Here is a 23,630-nt window from a genome sequence, read left to right as displayed (position 1 = left end):
GAGACAGGTCTGTAAGAAAAGGAACAGATCCTCTGATGAAAATCCATCTTCTAAAAGCAAAAATAAAGTAAAAGACAAAAAACCCATGAGTTTTCATAGTAGGGGAACTCTCAGCTTCATAGCATAATTTCTAACTAGAGAAATCGGAAAGGTTCTCGGTCTTAGGCCTGGTCTACACTGGGGGAGATCTAAATTACACAATCAATGTACTAAGATCTACTTACCACAGTGTCTTCACTGTGGTAAGTCAACGGCTGACACTCCCCCGTCGACTCTGCCTGTGCCTCTCACCCTGGTGGAGTACTGGAGTTGACAGGAGAGCTCTTGGCGGTCAATTTATCATGTCGAGACTAGATGTGATAAATCGACCCCTGCTGGATCAATCACTGCCTGTGGAAGCCGGTAATGTAGATAAGCCCATAGATATGTTTGACACTATGAGGAGGAAAGAAGTGGCTGCCAGAGAAAGAAGACAAGCAAGCTAAATCTTCTATCCAAAATCAAGTTGTCTCCCTGCAATTCCTCATTCAAGGGCATCATTAGGGAAGAATGGAAAACACCCAGCAATAGGAAAGGTTTACTCAGCAAGTCCAGAAATTCTGCATTATAGTACAACCCAGAGATTTCTTCTTCATCTCTATAGTTAATGCAAAAGTGGCATCCCTGGAAAAGACACCATTTCCTGCTGTGAGTGGGTTTTTTCCCAAAAAAGATCCTTCAGAAAGGATAATTGAAACTATCCACTGAAGGAACTTCAAAGCTTCTTCAGCTTCTCTTAGTGTTTGCTTGGCAATAAGCTATTTCAGGGCCACAGTGTTCTGCTGCAACACTTAACAATGCCCTTAAAACTCATCTCAAAAACAAAGGAAATGGTTTTTGGGTTTTTTTGTAATGTATGTCCTGGTATTCACTGTCAAGAGTTTAGGTCAAAAATAATTTCTTGACTCCTATATTAATAAGATACTTTTCTATTACAATTATGATTGCTGTGCAAGGTAAAGTGAATCCAGTCAATTAACAAAATATTAAAATGTTAAAAGAAACATTTCTGAGTTTATTTTTGATATTGCTATGTCTCTTGCCTGATTTACTGAAGCCTTTGTGTGTCCTGCTTGTATTTTCTAGATAAGCCTATAAATCAGACAGTGTGCTCAGTTTTATATTAAGTCCTGTTCTGTACATTTTTAACAGTTGCTTAGCCAGCTTAAAGGAAATCTGGAGGAAGAAAACAGACATCTACTTGATCAAATTCAGACATTAATGCTACAAAATAGAACATTACTGGAGCAGAATATGGAAAGCAAGGATCTTTTCCACGTTGAACAGAGACAGTACATGTAGGTATATCCAAAATTATGAAACCGCTGTTCATAAATATGGCAAGGCAAGCTTACAAATGTAAAAAAACACCTTCTACTGCCTGATACATTACATAATACACTCATACTCTATTCTCTTGTATTTTTTCTTCAAACATAACTAAAGTAATTGCATTATATATGAACTGCTGATAATCATAACCAGACATGTTGATTTTTAAAACTAAATAATTAAAAATACATGTTTTTTATGGTATGTGGGTTTAATGAAAAAAAAATTTATTCCTCCTTCCACTTCAAACAAGCATCCCAGAAGTCTTTGAAAATTCTGTTGCTTTTTCCAGTAGAGAACTTTTGCTTCTTTTAGCAGTAAAAAGAAAGTGTTTTTAAATACTACTTTCTTGTATCCTATATGTGCATGCTGTGTTCATAAAGTTCAGCATTACATCATATTAAAGACCGTAAATGGCCCATGAAAGTCTTTAATATGTCTTCATTGAGATATCTCTTTACATCATATTTTCTGTATTTCTCTTTCTTCTTTATTACTTAGAGACCTCTGTTTCTTGGCAATATCTATGCGGCTCCCGCTTATTCTTAGGTGAAAAAGTCTGCTCTCAGATACCTAAAAGTGCAAAGAAACATGTAATACTGTGTAAACATAACTGCCAAAATAACAATTTTGATTAATTTCTGTTTACAGTGACAAGTTAAATGAATTGAGACGACAAAAGGAGAAATTAGAAGAGAAGATTATGGATCAGTATAAATTTTATGAGCCATCTCCTCCCAGAAGGTACTGCTTGAATATATTTTGTGGAAATGAGTATAACCAGATATTTAAACAAGCTAAGGACCCAGTTGTGCCCCTATTGAAGTTGATCGTAAGATTCCCATTGACTTCCATGGGAGCAGAGTATGCCCACTTATTGTCGTTAAACATGCATACAAATTATTTTTTAAATTATGCATTTTATAAAAGTAATTAATTATAAATGCAATAATGGATTTAATTTTATTATAACAGAAGGGGCAATTGGATTACTCTAAAAATGAGGAAATTGATAAAATCTAAGAAAGATGTTAACCGTGAACGTCTGAAGTCTCTGACTCTTACACCTACCCGTTCGGAGTCCAGTGAAGGATTTCTTCAGCTACCTCATCAGGACAGTCAAGATAGTTCCTCTGTGGGCTCAAACTCTCTTGAAGATGGCCAGACACTGGGAACTAAAAAGAGCAGTAGTGAGTAATTACAAAACGATTTTAGTTTGAAATATTGGTTGGTTAAATATATTTCCAATATGTGGCAACAACTTCAAAAGTACTTAAAGAACAAGTCAGTTGGAAATCTTTAAGTAATGTTAAGAGCTCCCAAGGCCTGTGATCTTTAGGTCAATGGCAAAGCTCCCATTTACTTCAGTGGTGCAGGTTCAGACCCCACCTAGAGTGTATGGATAGATGCCGTATTTTAGTATTTCAGTAACTATAATTAAGTACATTAAAATAAATCTATAGTATATCAGGGATGCAGAATTAGGTAGGCTTACTGGATCAAAATAACGGCATTTAGCCTGTCAGAACTTCAACTGGAAGGTCAGATGGCACTGCTCCTCTCTGCCTAATGCACTTTCTTCTGCTTCGTTTGTTTTCTCTCATTCCCATGAGACTCCCATCCTCCTCAAGTAGGCCTCCCCATATTGTGTCCATACTAACAACCATTAGCTGCTAAAAAGATCATGTGTCTCTTAAAACTCATGATGATGGGTTTTGGCAACAATATAATAGAGCAGGGGGTCGGCAACCTTTCAGAAGTGGTGTGCCGAGTCTTCATTTATTCACTCTAATTTAAGGTTTCATGTGCCAGTAATACATTTTAACATTTTTAGAAAGTCTCTTTCTATAAGTCTATAATATATAACTAAACTATTGTTGTATGTTAAGTAAGTAAGGTTTTTAAAATGTTTAAAGCTTCTTTTAAAATTAAATTAAAATGCAGAACCCCCCCCCCCCCCAGACTGATGGCTAGGACCCGGGCAGTGTGAGTGCCACTGAAAATCAGCTCGTGTGCCACCTTCGGCACACATGCCATAGGTTGCCTACCCCTGTAATAAAGAATAGAGTGATATAAACAGAAGGACTCAGATCACTGCTGATTCTAGAGATAGACAGAGCTACAGAGAGAAATAACTGATAAATTCCTGATGTAGGGGGAATTGAGGTTTGCCAGACACGAACTGTTAACCCTGAATGAGCCACATTGTCATAGCTGTTAGGATGCACATAGCCTAGAGTATTTTATGCAACCTTTACTTGTTTCTTTTGTTGATCATCAGTAATTTAAGTCATGAATTATCGTGGCAGGTAATTAGTTTTTTGCCATTACATTCCATATTAAACAAGTTGCCTTATTAGTTAGTTAATAAATTTATTACAAGTGAGCTATTGATGTTACATATAAAGCATCAATGTACCCTCATATTATAATTCATACCTTTTAAAGTTTAATATCTAAGTGACTTAGAATATATAAGGTGAAAATTTGGTATTCCAATTTTCATCCCAGGTGAGAATTTTCTTTATTTAAAAAAAAAAAATCTCACATGGTGGTTTTTGATTTAGTCTCTCTTGTGCAAACTTAATAAAAATAAAAAATAAAAATAAACTGTATTATTTCACCTACTTTTATGGAAATTAAAAGTAGTTCACTTTGGATAGGGTGCCAATGCATGTAGGGACAATCCTGGTGAAAAGAAGTGCTTGAAATTCCTAGTTTCTTAAAAGGAGTTGGCTATAAAAGGTTATGTGACCCTCTAAAAAGAAGCAATTTGAAACCTGATGCAGATTAAAATAATTACAACCCTTCCTTTGCCTATATAAATACTGGATTTTTTTTAATTTTCGGAGGGCGGGAAAGGGATCAGGCTGTTGCAGAGGATTGGGGCGTGGGGGGCGGCGGTGTGCTCAGGGGTGCAGGCTTCAGGCGGCAATTCCTGAAAGCAGCTCCTGGAAGCATGTCCCCCCTCCAGCTCCAAGGCGCGGCCAAGCGGCTCTGCGCACTTCCCTGTCCGCAGGTGCCACCCCTGCAGCTCCCATTGTCCGGGGTGAGCGCCTGTGGACAGGGCAGTATGCAGAGCCACCTGGCCACGCCTCCGCGTACTGCCTAGGATCTGGAGAGGGGTCATGCCAGCTGGCTCCTGGGAACCATGCAGAGCCGGGCAAGCCCCCGACCCCACTCCCCGGCTGGAGCTGAGGGCCAGATTAAATGGTCTGATGGGCCAGATCTGGCCTGCAGGCATTAGTTTGCCCACCCCAGTCTATTGGATTCTAAGTGAATAGGAGAAATTCAACTTGTAGGCAAGTCAAGCTTTGTCATCTTTTTCTTTTGTAGCTCTAGCAAGGAATTTTCTTTTGCAATATAATCAATCCCTTTTCATGTTTCATCAGTACAGTATCCTGGAAAAGTAGGTTCTATGGCTGAGAGTCAACCTCAATGTCATAATATATGGAACCTCAGGTTCACCTAGGATCCCTTGCATTCTGGGGCTTTCCACTCCTCTTAAATTGTTTTATTCTGTAAACCTACAAATCTGTAGGTTATTCTGTAAACCTATCCTCAAATCCACTTTTATCCGTATGAAGTGGAGATCCTAGCTTTATTGAGTGATGTTGGCTCAACTAACTTTCTGGTGTCCAAAAGATTCGTAAGATTTTTCCCTGAAAAAGAGCTAAAGAGAAACTATCTCCTGTCGGATCTCCTTCTCCAAAATAAATATCTGTCCTCTCAGCTGCTGTCTTTTCCTAGGCCCTTGTTGGCTTCAGATGATTGTGAAGATGAAGAGGCTTCAGGTACATAACCCATCTCAAGAAGGAGAATCACCATCTTCCTAATTTCTGGATTATTCTTAAACTTTAATGTCAGTCTCTCCACCTCTCCTGGTGAGACTTGCTGAAGCCCTAAATATAGAGACAGAGAACTCTCCTATTCTTTATTATGGAAGCACTGGTCATGGTTTCATGGCTAAGATTGAGTTCTGTTTTGCGCTTAAAACAGTGATTCATCCATTTTGTTATATATGAAAAATACAGAATATCTTGACGGAACAAAGAGTAATGGTCTCAAGTTGCAGTGGGGGAGGTTTAGGTTGGATATTAGGAAAAACTTTTTCACTAGGAGGGTGGTGAAGGACTGGAATGGGTTACCTAGGGAGGTGGTGGAATCTCCTTCTTTAGAGGTTTTTAAGATCAGGCTTGACAAAGCCCTGGCTGGGATGATTAAATCGAGGATTGGTCCTGCTTTTAGCAGAGGGTTGGATTAGATGACCTCCTGAGGTCCTCTCCAACCCTGATATTCTATGATCTTCCACAAACTTTTGGCACTTACTCTTTAAATATAGATTTTTTTTAAGTTTTTTTTTAGAATTTACAAGTAAATCTGTTGTTTTATGAGTTAAAATTAATTTTAAATTGAGTCCTTTAAGAAAGTTAGCATTGTTGTCAATCTTTTCTTTGTCCAAAATTATCTTAATAATGGAATAACACAGATTCTTCAACATTTCCTCTATATACACTAGTTAAAATTAATTGAAATCTTGTGCATAGGCTATATTTGGAAAAAAAGATGTTGTAATTAAGCTAAATGATTAACAACCGTTGTATTTAATTGGTATGATTATATAAGCTAAAGACATGGCCAGGTCAACAGCTCAAGTAGCTCTTAACGTGGCTATTTTGATTTCAGAGATAATTCAATTAGGGTGACCAGGTATCCTGACGGCTCCAGTCAGGACCGCTGACCAGACCATTAAAAATCCGGTCAGTGGTGCTGCAGCACTAAGGCAGGCTAGTTCCTACCTGTCCTGGGGCACCAAGCTGCATGCTAGAAGTGGCCAGCAGGTCCGGCTCCTAGGCAGGGGGGCCATGGGGCTCCACATGCTGCCCCCGCCCTGAGCACCGGCTCTGCACTTGACCTATGGGAGTTGGGTGGGGGGCAGTGCCTGTGGGTGAGAGCTGTGCTTCCTGCCCCCCTCCTAGCCCCAGACCTGCTGGCTGCTTCCAGCATGCAAGTAACATTAAGTCAAGATAGGCAGGCAGGCAGCCTGCCTTAGCCCCCATCTGCCCCCGTGCTGCTGCCCAGGAGTCGTGCGAGGTAAGCCTGCACCCCAACCCCCTGCCTCAACCCACAGCCCCGTCCCTCACTCCAAATCCTTTGGCCCCACCCCAGCCTGGAGCCCCCTCCTACACCCCAAATTCCTCATTCCCGACCCCATCTCAGAGCCCTTACCCCCCTGCACCCCTACCCCAGCCCAGAGCCCCTTCCTACACCCTGAACTTCTCATCCCCGGCCCCAGCCCAGAGCCCTCACCGCCTCCCACACCCCAACCCCCTGCCTCAACCTGCAGCCCCCTCCCACACTCCGAATCCCTCAGCTCCACCCACTAGTCTGGAGCTCCATCCGTGGCCCCAGCTCAGAGCTCACACCCCCTCTCGCACCCAAAGTACTTGCCCTAGCCCAGTGAATATGAGTGAGGGTGGGGAAGAGCGAGCCACTAAGGGAGGGGGAATGTAGTGACTGGGACAGGGCCTCAGGGAAGGGGCAGGGCTAGGATGTTCTATTTTGTATGATTAGAAAGTTGGCAACACTAAATTCAATCAATGACCATCCTTCCTCTACCACTAATTTGCTTACACCTCTTCTGTTCTTTGTAATGACTCAGTGGCATGAGCAAGACCAGACCTGTGTCGGGAGTTCTCACTGGAAGATTACCTTGCCCAGGTGTTCCCTGGCTGCCTGCTAGCCTTGGTAATCAGTGCCTGAAAGATTTCCTGTGGTTCTGCTTCGTTGGCTCCACTGTGCACTAAGGCAGCCTTTCCAGGGAAACTGAGACTGGAACATAGGGGAAGCTCTTGAAGTGCAGACATCAGGACTCAGTGTCTAGACCAGGGGTCAGCAACTTTTCAGAAGTGGTGTGCCGAGTCTTCATTTATTCACTTTAATTTAAGGTTTCGTGTGCCAGTAATACATTTTAACACTTTTTAGAAGGTCTCTTTCTGTAAGTCTATATATTATATAACTAAACTGTTGTCATATGTAAAGTAAAGCTTCATTTAAAAATAAATTAAAATGCTGATCTTACGCCTCTGGCCCACTCAGCCCGCTACTGGCCTGGGGTTCCATTAACCTAGGCCGGCAGCGGGCTGAGCAGGGCCTGCGGCCAGGACCCCGTCTGGCAAGGGGCCGACAGCCAGAACCCCAGATCGGCAGCAGTCTGAGTGGGACCAGTGGCCTGGACCCCAGACTGGCAGTGGACTGAGCGGTTCAGCCCACTGCCACTCAGCCCACTGCCAGTCTGGGATTCCGTCCACCGGCTCCTGCCAGCCAGGGTCCCGGCTGCTGGCCCTGCTCAGCCTACTTCCGGTCTAGGATCCCAGCCCTGCCCACATAGCGTGGGTACCTACCTTCTCCCTGGTTTTAGCCCAGTCTCTTCCTTTCTCTCTGCACTGAGCTAAGGGTGGGGGTGAAGGAACAGGCTGGGAGTTGGGATGTAGGATCTGGCCAGGAGCCAGAATGAGGGAGGGGACTCAGGATTGGGGCAGGAGGTTTGGGTGTGGGGGCACTTACCTGGACAGCTCCCATTTGGTGTGAGGGGTGCAAGTGGGAATGTGGGGGGAGGGGTGAAGGAGCTTCCGTTTGGTGCTCAGGGTGGGGGTGGGGATGTGGGGGGGTGTAAGAGTTGGGGTGTGGGGGGTGTAAGGAGGGTACAGGAGTCAGGGCAGAGGGCTGGGGAGCATGTGCATGAGGTGCAGGAGTCAGGGCATGGAGTGCAGGGGAGCTGGGTATGTGGTGGGGGGGGTGCCAGATTCAGGGCTGGGGTCATGCGGGGGTGCAGGGGTCAGGGCAGGGGGCTGGGTGTGTGTGAGGGGGATGCAGGGGTCAGGGCAGAGGGCTGGGGGCGTGGGGGAGGGTCAGGAGTCAGGGCTGGGGGTGTGGGCTGGAGTCATGGGGATGTTCCCAGCCCCCTGCCCTGAGCAGCTCACAGTAGGAGTCTGGAGGGGATATGCCCTGATTCCACCCTCCTTCCCTAAAGCCCCATCCCCACCTCTTCTCTGGAGCAGCAAGCATGCTGCGCCTGCAGTTCTGGCTCCGCTTCTCCCCCTCCCTCTTCAGGGACCAGGGCCATCAGCTGTTCGGTCACAGGGAGGAAGAGGATGAGGGGCAGGAACCCAGGATACTGGGAAAAGAGGCGAGGGAAGAGGGAGCGTGGCTGCTGGTGGAGGCTGCCCTGCAGCAGCAGCTGGCAGGGCCAAACTTCTGCCCCCTGCGCCCCCAGGAGAGAGCGGTGGGCAGGGGGCAGAGAAGAGCAGGCTGGGCAGGATTTTTAATGACATGCTGCTACCTTCCGGGGTCCTGGCCACTGGCCCCGCCCAGCCTGCCTGCTGGGCTGGCGGCTGGGACCCGGCAGGCGACAGCGTGCCATTAAAAATCGGCTCACATGGCACTTGGTCTAGACCTACCCCTCCTTTCACTCCTAATATTACCAATGATGAGTATGCATCCTTGGCTGGAGTATAATGTATCGTGGCTGTTGCAAACTTCTCAGAAGTATTTGCCTCTACTAAACAGCATGACTTCCGTCTTTCTCAGGTTCAACATCAACTTCAAGGTGTTCTTCATCTGAGTTTCTCACCCAAGCACTGGACTAGCTTGGTGACTGTGTTGTCATAAATTGTGAAAAATAGATATAGTTCATCGTCTTTTTGACAATTTTCTAATAGAACAGCCTGGAAAAGTAGTTGAGTGCTGTCCCTGTGGGTGCTCCACTCCCAGGTGATGGTGCATCCCGGCACCATTGATTGGAGATCTTCGGTAGCAGTGCTTGGTCGGGATGCACACACTCAGCTGCTGTCTTGCAGTCTCGTTAGAGTCTGCCAGAGCACGCACATCCCGTGCCACCCTCAATTCCTTCTCAACTGTCCTCAGCTGAAGACGGGACTCAGGGCAGTGCTAACACTCTTCCCTAGTCTCTGAAGAAAACAATCACAAAAATATAGAAATAGTTAGTAACATCCTTTAGAATAATTACTTAGTTAAAAAAACAAACAAACAAAAAACAAAACTTTTTTTCCTCAAGCTCGTCTCCTGCAGAGATGCTCTCCCCCGGCACTCCAAGTTCAATAATGCCAGGAGCTTCAGGATTTAAGAAATGTGTCTCCTATCAGGACTCTATGCCAGAGTCCAGTGGACATTCATACTGCGTGAAATGTCTAGGCAAGACCACACATCACTGGTAAGTGCCTCCATTGCACAAGCCTCAGAACCAGGGCTTGTCGTGACAGGGACCTGCAGCTGAAAATTATTCTTATGCAGAAATCCCTGCAGCCGCCTCCAGAGAAGGGCACTGTTAAACCCTCTCCCTCACACTCCCTGGCCAGGTCCGAACCTATTGGGAGCACACCTTCACCCTCTCAGGCAGAGAGGCAAGAAGCCCAACTGTCTCCAAGCGGAGACTTTCATAAGGATAAAGTGTTTCCTGTGAGATCCTTACCCTCAGTGCTGTTAGTGCCAAAGGCAGGAGCCTCCAACCATCCCAGCACTTCAGCAGCTTTTGCAGAGCACAGAGGCAGGGACCCAACTTCCTGGGCAGGGAAGATCTCCTTGGCACCGGTCCCTTCGGCACCAAAAATAGACCCAGTACCAACAGCGTGCTCTACCCTGGTACCGACAAGAACGTCAGCACCAAGCCTTCCCACCACTCATGCAGCAGCAGCAGACCTCCTGCAGGGTGCACATAAAAGACCTACGGCACCGGGGAAAGCTAAACAAAAGTCTGTGCATGCCTCTGAGCACAGACCGCGCACAGCACACTCAGACCCTAGGGAACAACAACAGTTCCTGAGTCAAGACGACCTTTCACTGGCACCTGAGCCTCACTCCACTCCTGGACACACAGTACTCACTCTTTGACCAGCCACTCTCCCCACCTGACCTGACCACCTTTACTGATAGCGAGCTGGATATGCAACAACAACAGGAGTTCTCCCCACCTGCCTCTCCTCCTGCACCAGAACCTTTTACACTTCGGACCACGGCGAACAAGCACCAGCCTGTTTCCCTACTTTGCCCCTCTGTGGGCTGCACCTAACTTCTCTTAACCAATGCCGTGACCTCATTGGTACCCTTGGCCAGCTCCTACTGCCTCTCGCCCTCATGCTTCTTCCACCAGACCACAAGCTCCTTCTGCACCTTCATCTTTAGCTCCATCTACTTCTAGAGTGCCTGAACCCCACTCTGAAGACGTGGGCCAGGGACCATACCCTGATTCACCAAACTCCAACTCTCCATCATCTCCAGACAGAGCCGTAGTGCCTCCACCTTCACAGAATGTGGACAACCTGAAATTGTTCCGGGAACTTTTCAAGAGGGTGGCACTCAGCAAAGACATCCCTTTAGAAGATGTCCAGGAGACACAACACAAAGTCCTCAAAATCCTTCAACCCTCTGCGCCCTCAAAGATCGCGCTTCTCATAAATGATGCACTCGTAGAACCAGCTGACACCGTCTGGCAGACTCCAGCCTCTATCTTACCAACTTGCAAAAAGGCTGAACACAAATATTATGTTCCTGCTAAGGACAGAGACTTTTTATTCTCTCACTCACAACCAATTTCTCTTATAGTAGATGCAGCAAGTCACAGGACAAAACAGCCTCACTACTGGCCCACCCAGCAAGACACCTTGGGCAACACGGTTTATACCTTCTCCACTCTGCAATTCAGATTTGCAAACTACTCCACCCTACTTGCAAGCTATCACTTCGATAACTATAATAAACTCTTTGACTTTACCTCCCATATTCCGGAGGACAGGAGAGCAGACTTTAAGTCAGTCCTTGTCCAAGGCCAATTTGTTTCCAGAACGGCCCTACAAGCATCTCTAGACATGGTGGATACAGCTGCCTGTAATACCACAACTGCTATGGTTATACACAGAGCTTCCTGGCTCTCTGCATCAGGTATCCCCAAAGACCTGCAGACCAAAATGGAGGACCTCCCCTTTGATAAAGATGGACGAGGTCTTTCACACCATGAAAGACTCTGGAACAACCCTACTCACCCTGGGCATCTATCCATCAATTCCCTGGAGACAACAGTATCAACCTTACCAGAGCAGCAAAGAATCCTGTGGCACCTTATAGACTAACAGACGTTTTGGAGCATGAGCTTTCGTGGGTGAATACCCACTTCCTCAGATGCATGTAATGGAAATATCCAGGGGCAGGTATATATATGTGTGCTAGCAAGCAAGCTAGAGATAACGAGGTCAGTTCAATCAGGGAGGATGAGGCCCAATTCTAGCAGTTGAGGGGTGAAAACCAAGAGAGGAGAAACTGGTTCTGTAATTGGCAAGCCATTCACAGTCTTTGTTCAGTCCTGAGCTGATGGTGTCAAATTTGCAGATAAACTGAAGCTCAGCAGTTTCTCTTTGAAGTCTGGTCCTGAAGTTTTTTTGCTGCAGGATGGCCACCTTAAGGTCTGCTATAGTGTGGCCAGGGAGGTTGAAGTGCTCTCCTACAGGTTTTTGTATATTGCCATTCCTAATGTCTGATTTGTGTCCATTTATCCTTTTCCGTAGAGACTGTCCAGTTTGGCCGATGTACATAGCAGAGGGGCATTGCTGGCATATGATGGCGTATATTACATTGGTGGATGTGCAGGTGAATGAACCAGTGATGGTGTGGCTGATCTGGTTAGGTCCTGTGATGGTGTCACTGGTGTAGATATGTGGGCAGAGTTGGCATCGAGGTTTGTTGCATGGATTGGTTCCTGAGCAAGAGTTATTATGGTGTGGTGTGCAGTTACTGGTGAGAATATGTTTCAGGTTGGCAGGTTGTCTGTGGGCAAGGATTGGCCTGCCACCCAAGGCCTGTGAAAGTGTGGGATCATTGTCCAGGATGGGTTGTAGATCCTTGATGATGCGTTGGAGGGGTTTTAGCTGGGGGCTGTATGTGATGGCCAGTGGAGTCCTGTTGGTTTCTCTCTTGGGTTTGTCTTGCAGTAGGAGGGTTCTGGGTACACATCTGGCTCTGTTGATCTGTTTCCTTATTTCCTCGTGCGGGTATTGTAGTTTTGAGAATGCTTGGTGGAGATTTTGTAGGTGTTGGTCTCTGTCTGAGGGGTTAGAGCAGATGCGGTTGTACCTCAGTGCTTGGCTGTAGACAATGGATCGTGTGATGTGCCACAGGACTCTCTACTGCTTTTACAGATCCAGACTAACACGGCTACCCCTCTGATACTTAACCGCTGTAATGTTGTTCTTGTATTTGTAGCTAAAATCTTCTGCCTTACTAATGGGGTGTACAAAAGGCAATAGAAGATGATCTCTGAGGACCCCGAATTGTTCAGTGTCAAAACAATTACACTACATTAAAGATGCCAGGGCATGTTTAAAACCTTTTGGCCATTACTTTGTGTCTGCCAAGAAAAGCACTTCCACATGCACATACCAGTCACAAGTATTTTTCAGGCAATGTTTCAGCCTTAGGCCACACATATGTGATTCCAGCAATGAGAAGAGCACATTCTCCCAAAGGACAGATTTGATATCTGCTTTAGTGAGATAGGCACCATCAATATCTGCAGCATCATCTCACATTTTGTAGGTATGCTGAGGGCCACAAGCCAACCCTTTTTGTGGATCTGTTTCTTAGAGACCAAGAATCACCATGAAGTACTGATAATTGTTGTCTTAACTGTATTATTTACTTTACTTTTTGTAGTCTGAACACAGGTTTTATAAAACACATAATCAAAGGTAATTTCTTGTTAGTTTGGATGAAAAATAAAATGCAGTTAGAAACAACCCACCACAATAAAATTAACTCCTTAATAAGAAAAAAGAGGAAGTGTGTGAGGTGGCATTCAGGTGTCAGTCGAGGCCAGTAAAGGATTTTGTCACCATTTGCCCTGTAACCCTGGGTGCCCCACAGCTCTTTGGTGCTGTGGCTCCCAACCTGGGCTGCTCACAAGCAGCCTGCCACTATGAGTATCTGTATATAGCAGGAGTCCAGGTTCCAGCAGTCTGATGCCAGCAGCCTGCCCGCAACGCACCAGTCACACTCTGTCTTCAGCCTGGGTTACAACCATCAAGATGACCACAACACACTCCCCATCTCAAATTTCCCCCAAACTGTGTGCCCTGATATGTTCATCCCTTTCCTGTACAGCTCAGAGAAATAATAATGTTCATTACTCCATAATGTAAAGAAATAAAACTACATCACGGCTTATTAACTTAACTGGAGTAAATGCACCCTTCCTTTTAAACACAGCGTTTAATTGGTTTATAGCGGGGGTCTGCAATCTACGGCACACATGCCAAACACAGCACGCGAGCCTGTTTTGAGTGGCACGCTGCCGCGGTCCCGGCCCCGGCCCCCAGCCCCACTCAGCCCCCACCGCTCTCCCCTGCGGTGGCAGGAGGAGAAGCTTGGTTCTGCGGCAGCCACGCTTCCCCCTCCCCCACTTCTTCCCTCAGCATGGTGCTTTCCTGCCCCGCCCCCTTTCCTTCCCTGCACCAAACAGCTGATGGCCCTTGCAATGGGGAGGGGGAAGAGCGGCAGCGTGCACACAGCTCCGTAGAGGATGCAGAGAGAGGTAGGGTTGGAGCCTTGGGAAAGGGGGTGGAATCAGGGCGTATCCCTTCCAGCTCCCTGCCATGAACCGCTCAGGCAGGGGGCTGGGAGCATCCCCACAAGCCGAGCACCCCAGCCTTCTGCCCCCCCACATATCCCCAGCCCTCTGCACTGACCCTTTAACTCCCACACACACCCAGTCTTCTGCCCTGCACCCCCCACAACCCCTAGCCTCCTGACCTGACCCTTGAACCCCCCCACACACACAGCCTTCTGCCCTACATCCCCCATACACCCAAGCCCTCTGCCCTGACCCCTGAACCCTGCCCCCAGGTCTGGGGTCCTGGCCGCAGGCCCTGCTCTGCCCACTGCCAGCCTAGGTGAACAGAACCCCAGGCTGGCAGCAAGTTGAGCAGGTTGGCAGCATAAGATTTAATTTTAAATGACGCTTCTTAAACATTTTGAAAACGTTTTTTACTTTACATACAATAGTTTAGTTATATAATATAGACTTATAGAAAGAGACCTTCTAAAAACGTTAAAATGTATTACTAGCACGCGAAACCTTAAATTAGAGTGACTAAAATGAAGACTCAGCACACCATTTCTGAAAGGTTGCCGACCTCTGGTTTATAGTGAAATAAAACAGATTTATTAACAATAGGACATAGATTAAGTGATGCCAAGTAAAAGCAATAAAGTTAGAAAGGGCTACAAGCAAATAAAAGTGGAAATGCATCTGCAAGTCTAAAACCTAATCTAGCAAGATACAGTCTTTGTTCAAGCTGGTTTCTCTACCTAGCCATTCTTTTTCCCTTGTCATCTTATGTGAAAGATCTTTGCCTAAACAGATTTCTAACCTATATTCTGTTCCAGAGACTTCAGCCCCCCTTGGTTGAAGGACATATTTTTCTCAGCTTGGGGCCCCAATGAGAGTTTTTCGGGGCCCTTGTCATACCTTTAGTCCCAGATTTGGACCTTAGTGTCCAAAATATGGGGGTTAGCATGAATACCTCCAAGCTTAGCTACCAGCTTGGACCTGGTACTGGCTGCCACCACCCAAAAAATTAGAGTGTTTTGGGGCACTCTGGTCCCCCTGGAAAACCTTCCCTGGGGACCCCAAGACCCAAATCCCTTGAGTCTCACAACAAAGGGAAATAATCCTTTTTCCCTTCTCCCCTCCAGGTGCTCCTGGAGAGATACACAGATACAAGCTCTGGGAATCCAAACAGAGTGACTCCCCCTCTCCGTTCCCAGTCCTGGAAACAAAAGCACTTTCCTCTTCACCCAGAGGGAATGTAAAATCAGGCTAGGAAATCCAACACACACAAATCTCCCCCTGATTTCTTCCTTCCACCAATTCCCTGGTGAGTGCAGACTCAATTTCCCTGAAGTAAAGAAAAACTCCAACAGGTCTTAAAAGAAAGCTTTATATAAAAAAGAAAGAAAAATACATACAAATGGTCTCTCTGTATTAAGGTGACAAAATACAGGGTTAATTGCTTAAAAGAAATATGAATAAACAGCCTTATTCAAAAAGAATACAAATCAAAGCACTCCAGCACTTATATTCATGCAAATACCAAAGAAAAGAAACCATATAACTTACTATCTGATCTCTTTGTCCTTACACTTAGAAACAGAAGATTAGAAAGCAGAAACTACTTCTCCAAAGCTCAGAGAAAGCAGGCAGACAGACAAAAGACTCAGACACAAACTTCCCTCCACCCAGAGTTGAAAAAAATCCGGTTTCCTGATTGGTCCTCTGGTCAGGTGCTTCAGGTGAAAGAGACATTAACCCTTAGCTATCTGTTTATGACAGCCCTGGAGCGGGGTCCTTCACTCGCTCCGGGGGCTCCGGAAAACTCTCGCGGGGCCCAGGCCCCTGGAGCTTCTTTCACTCCGGGTCTTCGGCAGCAATTCGGCGGCGGGGGGTCCTTCCACTCCGGGACCCACTGCTGAAGTGCCCCGAAGACCCGTGGCGGGGGATCCTTCTTCCCTGGGTCCCGCCACCGAAGTGCTGGGTCTTTGGCGGCAATTCTGACCCCAGGCCCCCTGAATCCTCTGGGCGGCCCTGCTTGTATCTGTCTACTGATTGATGCCCAAGATGGCGTCTCTCCTTGCTTATGTCTTCCAAAATTAAAGTAACTTTTTTCAAGAGGCAGAATGATCTTGTGGCGTCTTTCTCTTCCTGTGGGGTTTTCATCCCCCTGTATGATTTCTAAGTAAATTGGGCTTCCATTGTTTCTGATTCCACCCCGCTTAATTTATATAGGAAACGAGTAGATAGCTGTGGCATTCCCTCCTGTCTGGAAAGACTGTACAGCCCAATATCAATGAGTATCCATAATTCCTTATATAGTGATAAGGCATACAATTCACAATGATATCTATCACCCAGTGTGCCATAGGCTTTTAGAAAAGACCTCACTCTGTACGGGTGATACTCAGACCTCAGTGGTTTAGGAGCCAAATTAGCAATCAACGTTACCCAAAAGAGCCACAGTAGTATAAATTCATTGTTTCATTTACTCTGTGTGTCTGTCTGTGTGTATATATATAATTGACAACAAAACAACTGACCAAGTATTCTACAATTGGTTAATAACATAGTAGAAGCATCCTGACTGGTTAATAACTTAGACTGGTTAATAATTAAATCACACCATGTTTTAATATGTGCTGCAAAGAGCTGCAAGGAGACACATTAAAGATCCACCTGTGGCTGCCAAGCCTCAGTCTGAGTGTCACTGCTCTATACACTTTTCTAATACAGTACAGTAATATTTTATACAATCAGTTGATTCAGTTGCTTATCACTTGAGATTCAGCTGCTCTATCTTATAGACCTGTAAACCTTTGCCATGTATTCTTTGAAAAGTAAAACCCAGACCAAGCTTCTCTCTCCCAACAGCATGGTGTAGATACCATGCTGTCTTCTGCCCCACTTGTTAATGTGAGATTTGCCACCACCCCTTGTTAGCTGGATGAATCTGTTTACATGATATGTAAATGCATTGTGTGCCGTGGTGTTGTAACCCTGTCAGTCTCAGGATATGAGACACACAAGGTGGATACAGTAATATCTTTTATTGGACCAACATATGTTATATATCTCTCAGCAACAGAAGTTGGTCCAGTAAAAGATTAATGTTTCCCATCTTGTCTCTCTAATGTAAATACATTCTCATTGTCTTTCAAAGTACTTTGAAAGTAACTCCCAGGTGCAGTCCTGTTTACCAACTCTCCATGACATACCTGGTTTATACACACTTTAGTCATAATTTCAGCATATATTAATCACTCTTAATACCCACCCTGTACATACATCACACAAGAATATCAATGATCAGTGAGTTACTAGATTTCAAATGATACTTCACAAAGCATATTTCGTTCAAAGATTATTACAGTAGTGTGTATGATGTGAATGCAGGGGGTACTTATTGTCACAGTGTGTTCCTCACTTTACTGTCACTAATCCTGAAAATAGTTATTTATATTTTATTTGTAATAAAAGCAAGAAATAAGCTTCATACCGGTGCATGCATTCTTTTGGCATACAGTGAAATAAAACTGTATCCTTTTACAGAGCTGGATAGACAACATGTCTTCTTTATGAAGACTTTAATGATCACTCAACTTACTGTGGCCAATCAGTTTCCATTTTCACATTGCTTTCAGCTCATTCCCTTCTGATTATTGAAAGTAGCTATGTTTATTGAGCTGAAAGAAGGTCAGAAAAGCTTATTTTATGTTTGAGTACCTACCAATATATCTACGCGATCAGCAAGCTAAAGGTTAACATGCATTAACTGTACTTGTCTCCTATATGAGAAACACGTATATTGACTGGTGTGTGTTCCCTTTGTGTCTCCATACTCTTCCCCACCCAAAGACATGAACAGTTGACTTATATTAGGGATTAGCAGCTTCTCTCTGATCTAGATAACATTGTACTTTAGAACTGTTAATATTCTCTGTATGTTCATCATTTTGCAGTGTTTCTCAACCTTTTTGATAGCAGGGACCAGCTTGCTGCCTTCCTAAACTGTGTCAGGGAGATCTCAGGGACCAGCGCCGGTCCATGAACTAGTCATTGAGAAACAGTGGGTTAAAGCATACAAGACTATACCAGTTTTAATCAGTGATGGAAGTTGTAGAATATATAGCTTTTGTTTTTACTGTAACATTTTAGTGGTAAATTGATGGAGCCATGTTACAGAAGGACTCTCTGAGGCAGTCTAGCTGAATCAAACATACATCCTCCTAGGTCTCCTGGGGCGTGCATGCTGCAGCAGGAGCTCCACCACATTTCAAAGTGGTGCACTGTGTACACTCCCCCCCTGTGCTGAGTGTAAAAGGTGAAGGGGAAGCAGTGTGATAACCCACTTTCAGTCAGGTACTCCTCCTTTTGGAAAGGATACCACTAGCGCTTGCAATCCTCCACAGAATTATGGTTGGCTGTTGTACATGAGTGCAAGGGATCCTTACATTTTTTCCCAATTTGCACTCTTGTGCGAGACCAAAAACAATCTGGCCTTTATTTACAAAAGGTAATAAAAGGAATTTTTATTAGATAAAAATTTACTTATCAATGTCCATTTAAGTAGCTGAAGTTATGCTCTTTGTAACATTGTTAATCCAGCTGTGCAATATTCTATTTGCCTGTTCACTTGGGGCCAGTGAATTTTTTTTTTGACAGGCTAGTAATTATTTTTATTTTTACACCATAATTATGGCTAAGTAGCATTTTTTTGGTCTGGTACCATTTCATGGTGATTTTGCATGGCTGTATTAATTCTAACATGAAATGGTTCTTATAATAGAGCGGTATTAGAAATACTGCATAATGGCGATACTAGAAATTGGACATGTTGACTTTTTCTGTTGAACCAAACTAAAAAGAAATATAACAAAATATAGGGTATATTTCCCCTTTTGTGCAGAGAAATACAGAAGGTGCAGAAGTGTCTAAAAATATAGAAAAATCTATGTGCATGCATATTAAATTGCTACGTAACATGCCATTGGTTCAACAAATTGAAGCAAATGACAAGGCATGTGTAAAACCTGTAGATTGTGATGTCGGGTAGCATGCAAATGAAGCAGCGGCCTGGGCATTTGTAAGAAATCTGTGATTTCTGAGAACCTTTCTCCCAAAGATGAAGCCCTTGCATCTCCATTGTTTGCATGTGGCTCCTGTATGCTTGGCAGTCTGCTGACACATTTATATTATGCCACATGTAGACACAGATGTCCAATTAACAAGTTGCTGCAGCACTGCACTCAAAGAGTAACATGTGACTTTTTTCTAATTGTAATAATTAATATAATTTTAATGTTCTTTTTGCAGATGTTACATGTATTATTTTAACTTTTCTGACTCCACAAAGTGTCATAACCACACCCCCATTTTTGTTTGTTTTTTTTGTTTGCTTTTTTGGGGTAGTCAAGAGGAGGTGGTAATCTTCTGTTTGTTACTTTTTTCCAGTAGCAATTTGACAGGGTACCATGCCAACCAGGAAATCTGAGCAACCACTGCAGCTTTATAACAAACTTGTACTTCATTATTTCAATTTTCTGCACTCCGTTCACATAGTCCCTTGAACAGATGGTCCATAGAAAGAAAATGTACAGAAACAAAGAGTGAAAGAGAGAGTTATTTAATTATTAATATGCAGAATACATAATAAATCACAACTTTTAAAAATGTAAATCATGAGTGAAAAATACAAGAGAAAAGCAAATTAGAAAAGACAAATTATAGCAAATAATTAAGATTCAAACTTTTTTTTAAAGAGGAAAAGTGGATGTTTTATTAAAGTCACAAAGTAATCAAATTTTAAGTCTTTTGAATAAATCTATTTTCCACTTTCTTAGAAAAACTCTATCTGTTTATATAAATCTGTGCAAAGAAGTTACTTTTGTTTTTTCAAGAATTTGGCAGTTCTGAACTTTAAAAATATATTACATTTCACACCATTGTCTCCGGTGCTTTTCTGAGTATATTGAAGGTTTCATAGCGTAGTTTTCATATTTCATTATCACTCAGCAGCATGAGAATAATAGTTTTTAGCATAGCATACATAGCTGAAACTCAAACATTCATTTCTATCCTTAGTTTCAACATTAACTTCCATCTGTTCTTCTCCCTTTTTTCTTTCATTTCCCTGTTTCCGTTTTTCCTCATGGTATGACATAAAAGTGATTGCATTGAAAAGACTGCCCTTTTTGAGGAACAGACCGAAGGAAAAAGACAAAATGAAGGCCATCTACCGTCGCTCCATGTGTAAGACTTTGACAGTTCAGCTTCTTTTAAATGGCTACACTGGCTTCCATTACTAATTTTTCACTAACCTTTCCCCTGGACTGTGCTGTTTTTTACTATTTTGCAATATGCAAGTCCTGCTATAATACAAGAAGCTGGAAGAATTTTTTTAAAACCTTGGCACTGAATAATATATGTATATATACATATGCAATTTATTGTGATTACATTTTATATATTTGTATACATATTTATTATATATACACATTGTGCATGCATGTGTATATAAATTTGCAGTACACTCCAGACATTTGAATAGTTTTTAATTCCACTTTTAGTAAGCATTTTTATAAACAACAATCATCTTACATTTTTGGTTTAAAGAATCTATAGAGAAAATAGTGCAAGGATATAAAGTGGTCCGTTACTCTTTTCAAATGTGTGTCATTTCTTCTTTACTAAAATGTTCTGTTTTTTGAAAAGGGGGTGGATACTTCTATAGTGTTATAAAGCAAAGAAGTGTATCATAGGATGCCATCTCTTTCAGATCCTTTTAACTACTATAATGCAAAATACAGTATTCCTGCAGTAACCTGCACTGAACAAGGACCCCAACCGTTGCCAAAGTTCATGTTGTGTTAGCACCTCTACCCATCTTACCCTTATTCATTCCATTTGTCTTTGCAAAACAACATATCAAAGCTTCTAACATATATATTGCATATCACTGCAGCACAGGCATGGCACTAGTATCTAATAACATTTATTAAAAATCATATCTGAACTGAAAGTATGGCCTGTAATACTTTTCATTCATTAAGCTGATTGCATGTCATAATATGGATGATCTTGTGTTTGTAGCTTTCAATATTCAGCATACATTGATGCTTAGAAAAATGTCAAACTTTTTACAATACAAAATAGGAATTAAAAAAATAAATTGAACCGTGCTGATTCGTTTCCTTTCATTTTCATCCCAGCCATGAATGACCTGGTGCAATCCATGGTCCTAGCAGGAGGACAATGGACAGGTAGTTCTGAGCATCTGGAGGGCTCTGATGATGTATCTACGGGTAAAAGAAAAAAAGAATTGGGAGCTATGGCCTTTTCTACTACAGCTATCAACTTTGCAACTGTCAACTCTTCTTCAGGCTTCAGATCCAAGCAATTGCTAAATAATAAAGGTATAGGTAGAAGCTTTTTGCTCTGTCGTGATTATATTGGTAACAGTTTTATATAAATCTGTTTTTACTCCTTCATATTTCATATTCTTCTGTAGCAAACAACCTGAATAATTGAATTACAGTACTAAGAAGTAATTGAATGGGTTTAATAGCTTTAATTGTAAAATACCTTAGAGATTTTTCCTACAGAAAGGCTGCATAAGCAAAGATGGATTGTATTTCAAATAATTATTTCATTGCATTTTACAGATGACAAATGTTTAAATTACATTTTTGCTGTGAAATTTAATTTACATATTGTTTTATGTCTTTATGTATAGATACTACATCCTTTGAAGATGTAAGTCCACAAGGCATTAGTGATGATTCTAGTACAGGATCAAGAGTTCATGGTAACTTTAATGTGAACTTTAATTGAATAATAAATTAAGAATATATGATGTGAATGCTAATGATGCTTGCCCACGCAGTGAATTACAGCATTGAAAGTGAGCATGTTTTCTATAATTTGCGTACGACTTGACTATATGTTGCCATTTCTTCAAACCTAATACTTTTTCTTTTATTATGGAATAATCTTTCGACTAACTTTTGTGTATATTTAGTCGAAGATATCTATGAAATGCACTTAAACAGAATACAAATTCTTTTTGCCCACTTTCAAATATATATTGGGTTAAATTGTGAAAGAAGGGAAATTTTGACTTGCATTAAATTGGATTTCAGTGATTCATTTCTTGATTTTAAAGTTTTATATATTTCATAGTACAAAATAAGTCTTTTCATCAAGTAAAAATACACAGTGAAAAAGCTAAAACAGAAGCACTTACAAGAAATAAAACAAACTATATTTCTTTACTAAAACATTTTAAAATGAATATAAACAAAATTGAAATAAAATATTATACAAATTGTTCTAGCACCCCTGCTTATATTGGGGAGGAGCACAGGATATTAACTATGCAGATGTTCTTGCTTTTCCTGTTTGTGGAATTTCTACAGTGTGCAGGGTTACTTGTCAAATCTGTTAAGTGACCAAATCACAAGCAGCTTTCTGCATGCCAGTGTGTTCTTCTATAAAATCCTGGTTTCCCACTAACAAATCTGTTTCAGTTCTAAACATGCACTCTGTTTTCTATTTTTCTTCCCCTTGTATCTTACTGTTCCTGTAGCATCCTTTACTAAAGTGTCCTCTTGGACTGCCTGGTAATCCCTTTGCTTTCTGATCTGTAAGAAACAACACTTTGTTGACAGTGGGCATACTCAGCCTGTGAAATAGTGCATGATTCCTACCTCAGAGCATTCTGTGATCAAAATAGTGTCATAGTGTCATCTGTTAAAATTTTGTTTATCATTCTGTCTCCTTACTTTTCATTTAGCTTCCAGACCAGCCAGCCTTGATAGTGGCAGAACATCCACTAGTAATAGCAATAACAACGCTTCACTTCATGAAGTCAAAGGTACGGTGCAGGTGAATTGCCATCTGTGCTTCTTTTCCATGACTGTGTTTGTAAGATGGTCTGGTAAAAAAAATAAAATACAAAATTCATGGCATGTTTTTCTTTTAACACTTTATGCCAGTGGTGGGCAACCTGCGGCCCACGGATGGCATGTAGCCTATCAGGGTAATCCGCTGGCAAGCCACCAGACAGTTGGTTTACATTTGCATGGCCACCTGCAGTTCCGAGTGGCAGCAGTTTGCCGTTCCCGGCCAATGGGAGCTGCAGAAAGCGACAGCCAGCACATCCCTGTGGCCCACACCACTTCCCACAGCTCCATCTGGCTGGGAAATCGCGGCCACTAGAAGCTGCGGGAAGTCATGCAAATGTAAACAAATTGTCTGGCAGCCTGCCACTGGATTACCCTGACAGGCTGCGTGCAGCCCACAGGTTGCCCAGCACTGCTTTATGCCCTTCATTTTCCAAATTAGGGAAGAATATTAATAAAATAGACCTTCAAATGCATTTAGTAAATATTAAAATAGGAGCAATTACAATATATGAAATTGAAACTATTTTAAAATAAATCTAAGATAGAACATACATAAGAACTGCCGTACTGGGTCAGATCAGTGGTCCATCTAGCCCAGTATCCTGTCATCCAACAGTGGCCAACGCCAGGTGCTTCAGAGGGAATGAACAAAACAGGTAATAATCAAGTGATCCATCCCCTGTCGCCCATTCCCAGCTTCTGGCAGACAGAGGCTAGGGACACCATCCCTGCCTATC

At 43.0% G+C, this 23,630-nt stretch overlaps 1 protein-coding gene across 9 annotated transcripts in view; it reads left to right on the top strand.

The window, feature by feature from the left end:
- CCDC88A (coiled-coil domain containing 88A) overlaps nucleotides 1–23,630 on the top strand; it is a 356,902-nt gene that overhangs the window by 303,945 nt on the left and 29,327 nt on the right. For 8 of the 9 annotated variants that reach the window (XM_030557801.1, XM_030557800.1, XM_030557794.1 and 5 more), the window contains 7 exons: nucleotides 1,192–1,337; nucleotides 2,023–2,115; nucleotides 2,347–2,561; nucleotides 20,156–20,239; nucleotides 21,199–21,402; nucleotides 21,723–21,794; nucleotides 22,782–22,862. In XM_030557801.1, the coding sequence (XP_030413661.1) occupies nucleotides 1,192–1,337; nucleotides 2,023–2,115; nucleotides 2,347–2,561; nucleotides 20,156–20,239; nucleotides 21,199–21,402; nucleotides 21,723–21,794; nucleotides 22,782–22,862 (895 nt within the window). The remainder of the gene's footprint in view (nucleotides 1–1,191; nucleotides 1,338–2,022; nucleotides 2,116–2,346; nucleotides 2,562–20,155; nucleotides 20,240–21,198; nucleotides 21,403–21,722; nucleotides 21,795–22,781; nucleotides 22,863–23,630) is intronic. The other variant, XM_030557798.1, reaches the window with a different exon arrangement.

Source organism: Gopherus evgoodei, chromosome 3 (genome assembly GCF_007399415.2).
Source record: "Gopherus evgoodei ecotype Sinaloan lineage chromosome 3, rGopEvg1_v1.p, whole genome shotgun sequence".
In the NCBI taxonomy this organism is placed as follows: domain Eukaryota; kingdom Metazoa; phylum Chordata; order Testudines; family Testudinidae; genus Gopherus; species Gopherus evgoodei.
The sequence above is the reverse complement of the archived record's forward strand: the minus strand, read 5'-3'. Positions and strand labels throughout refer to the sequence as shown.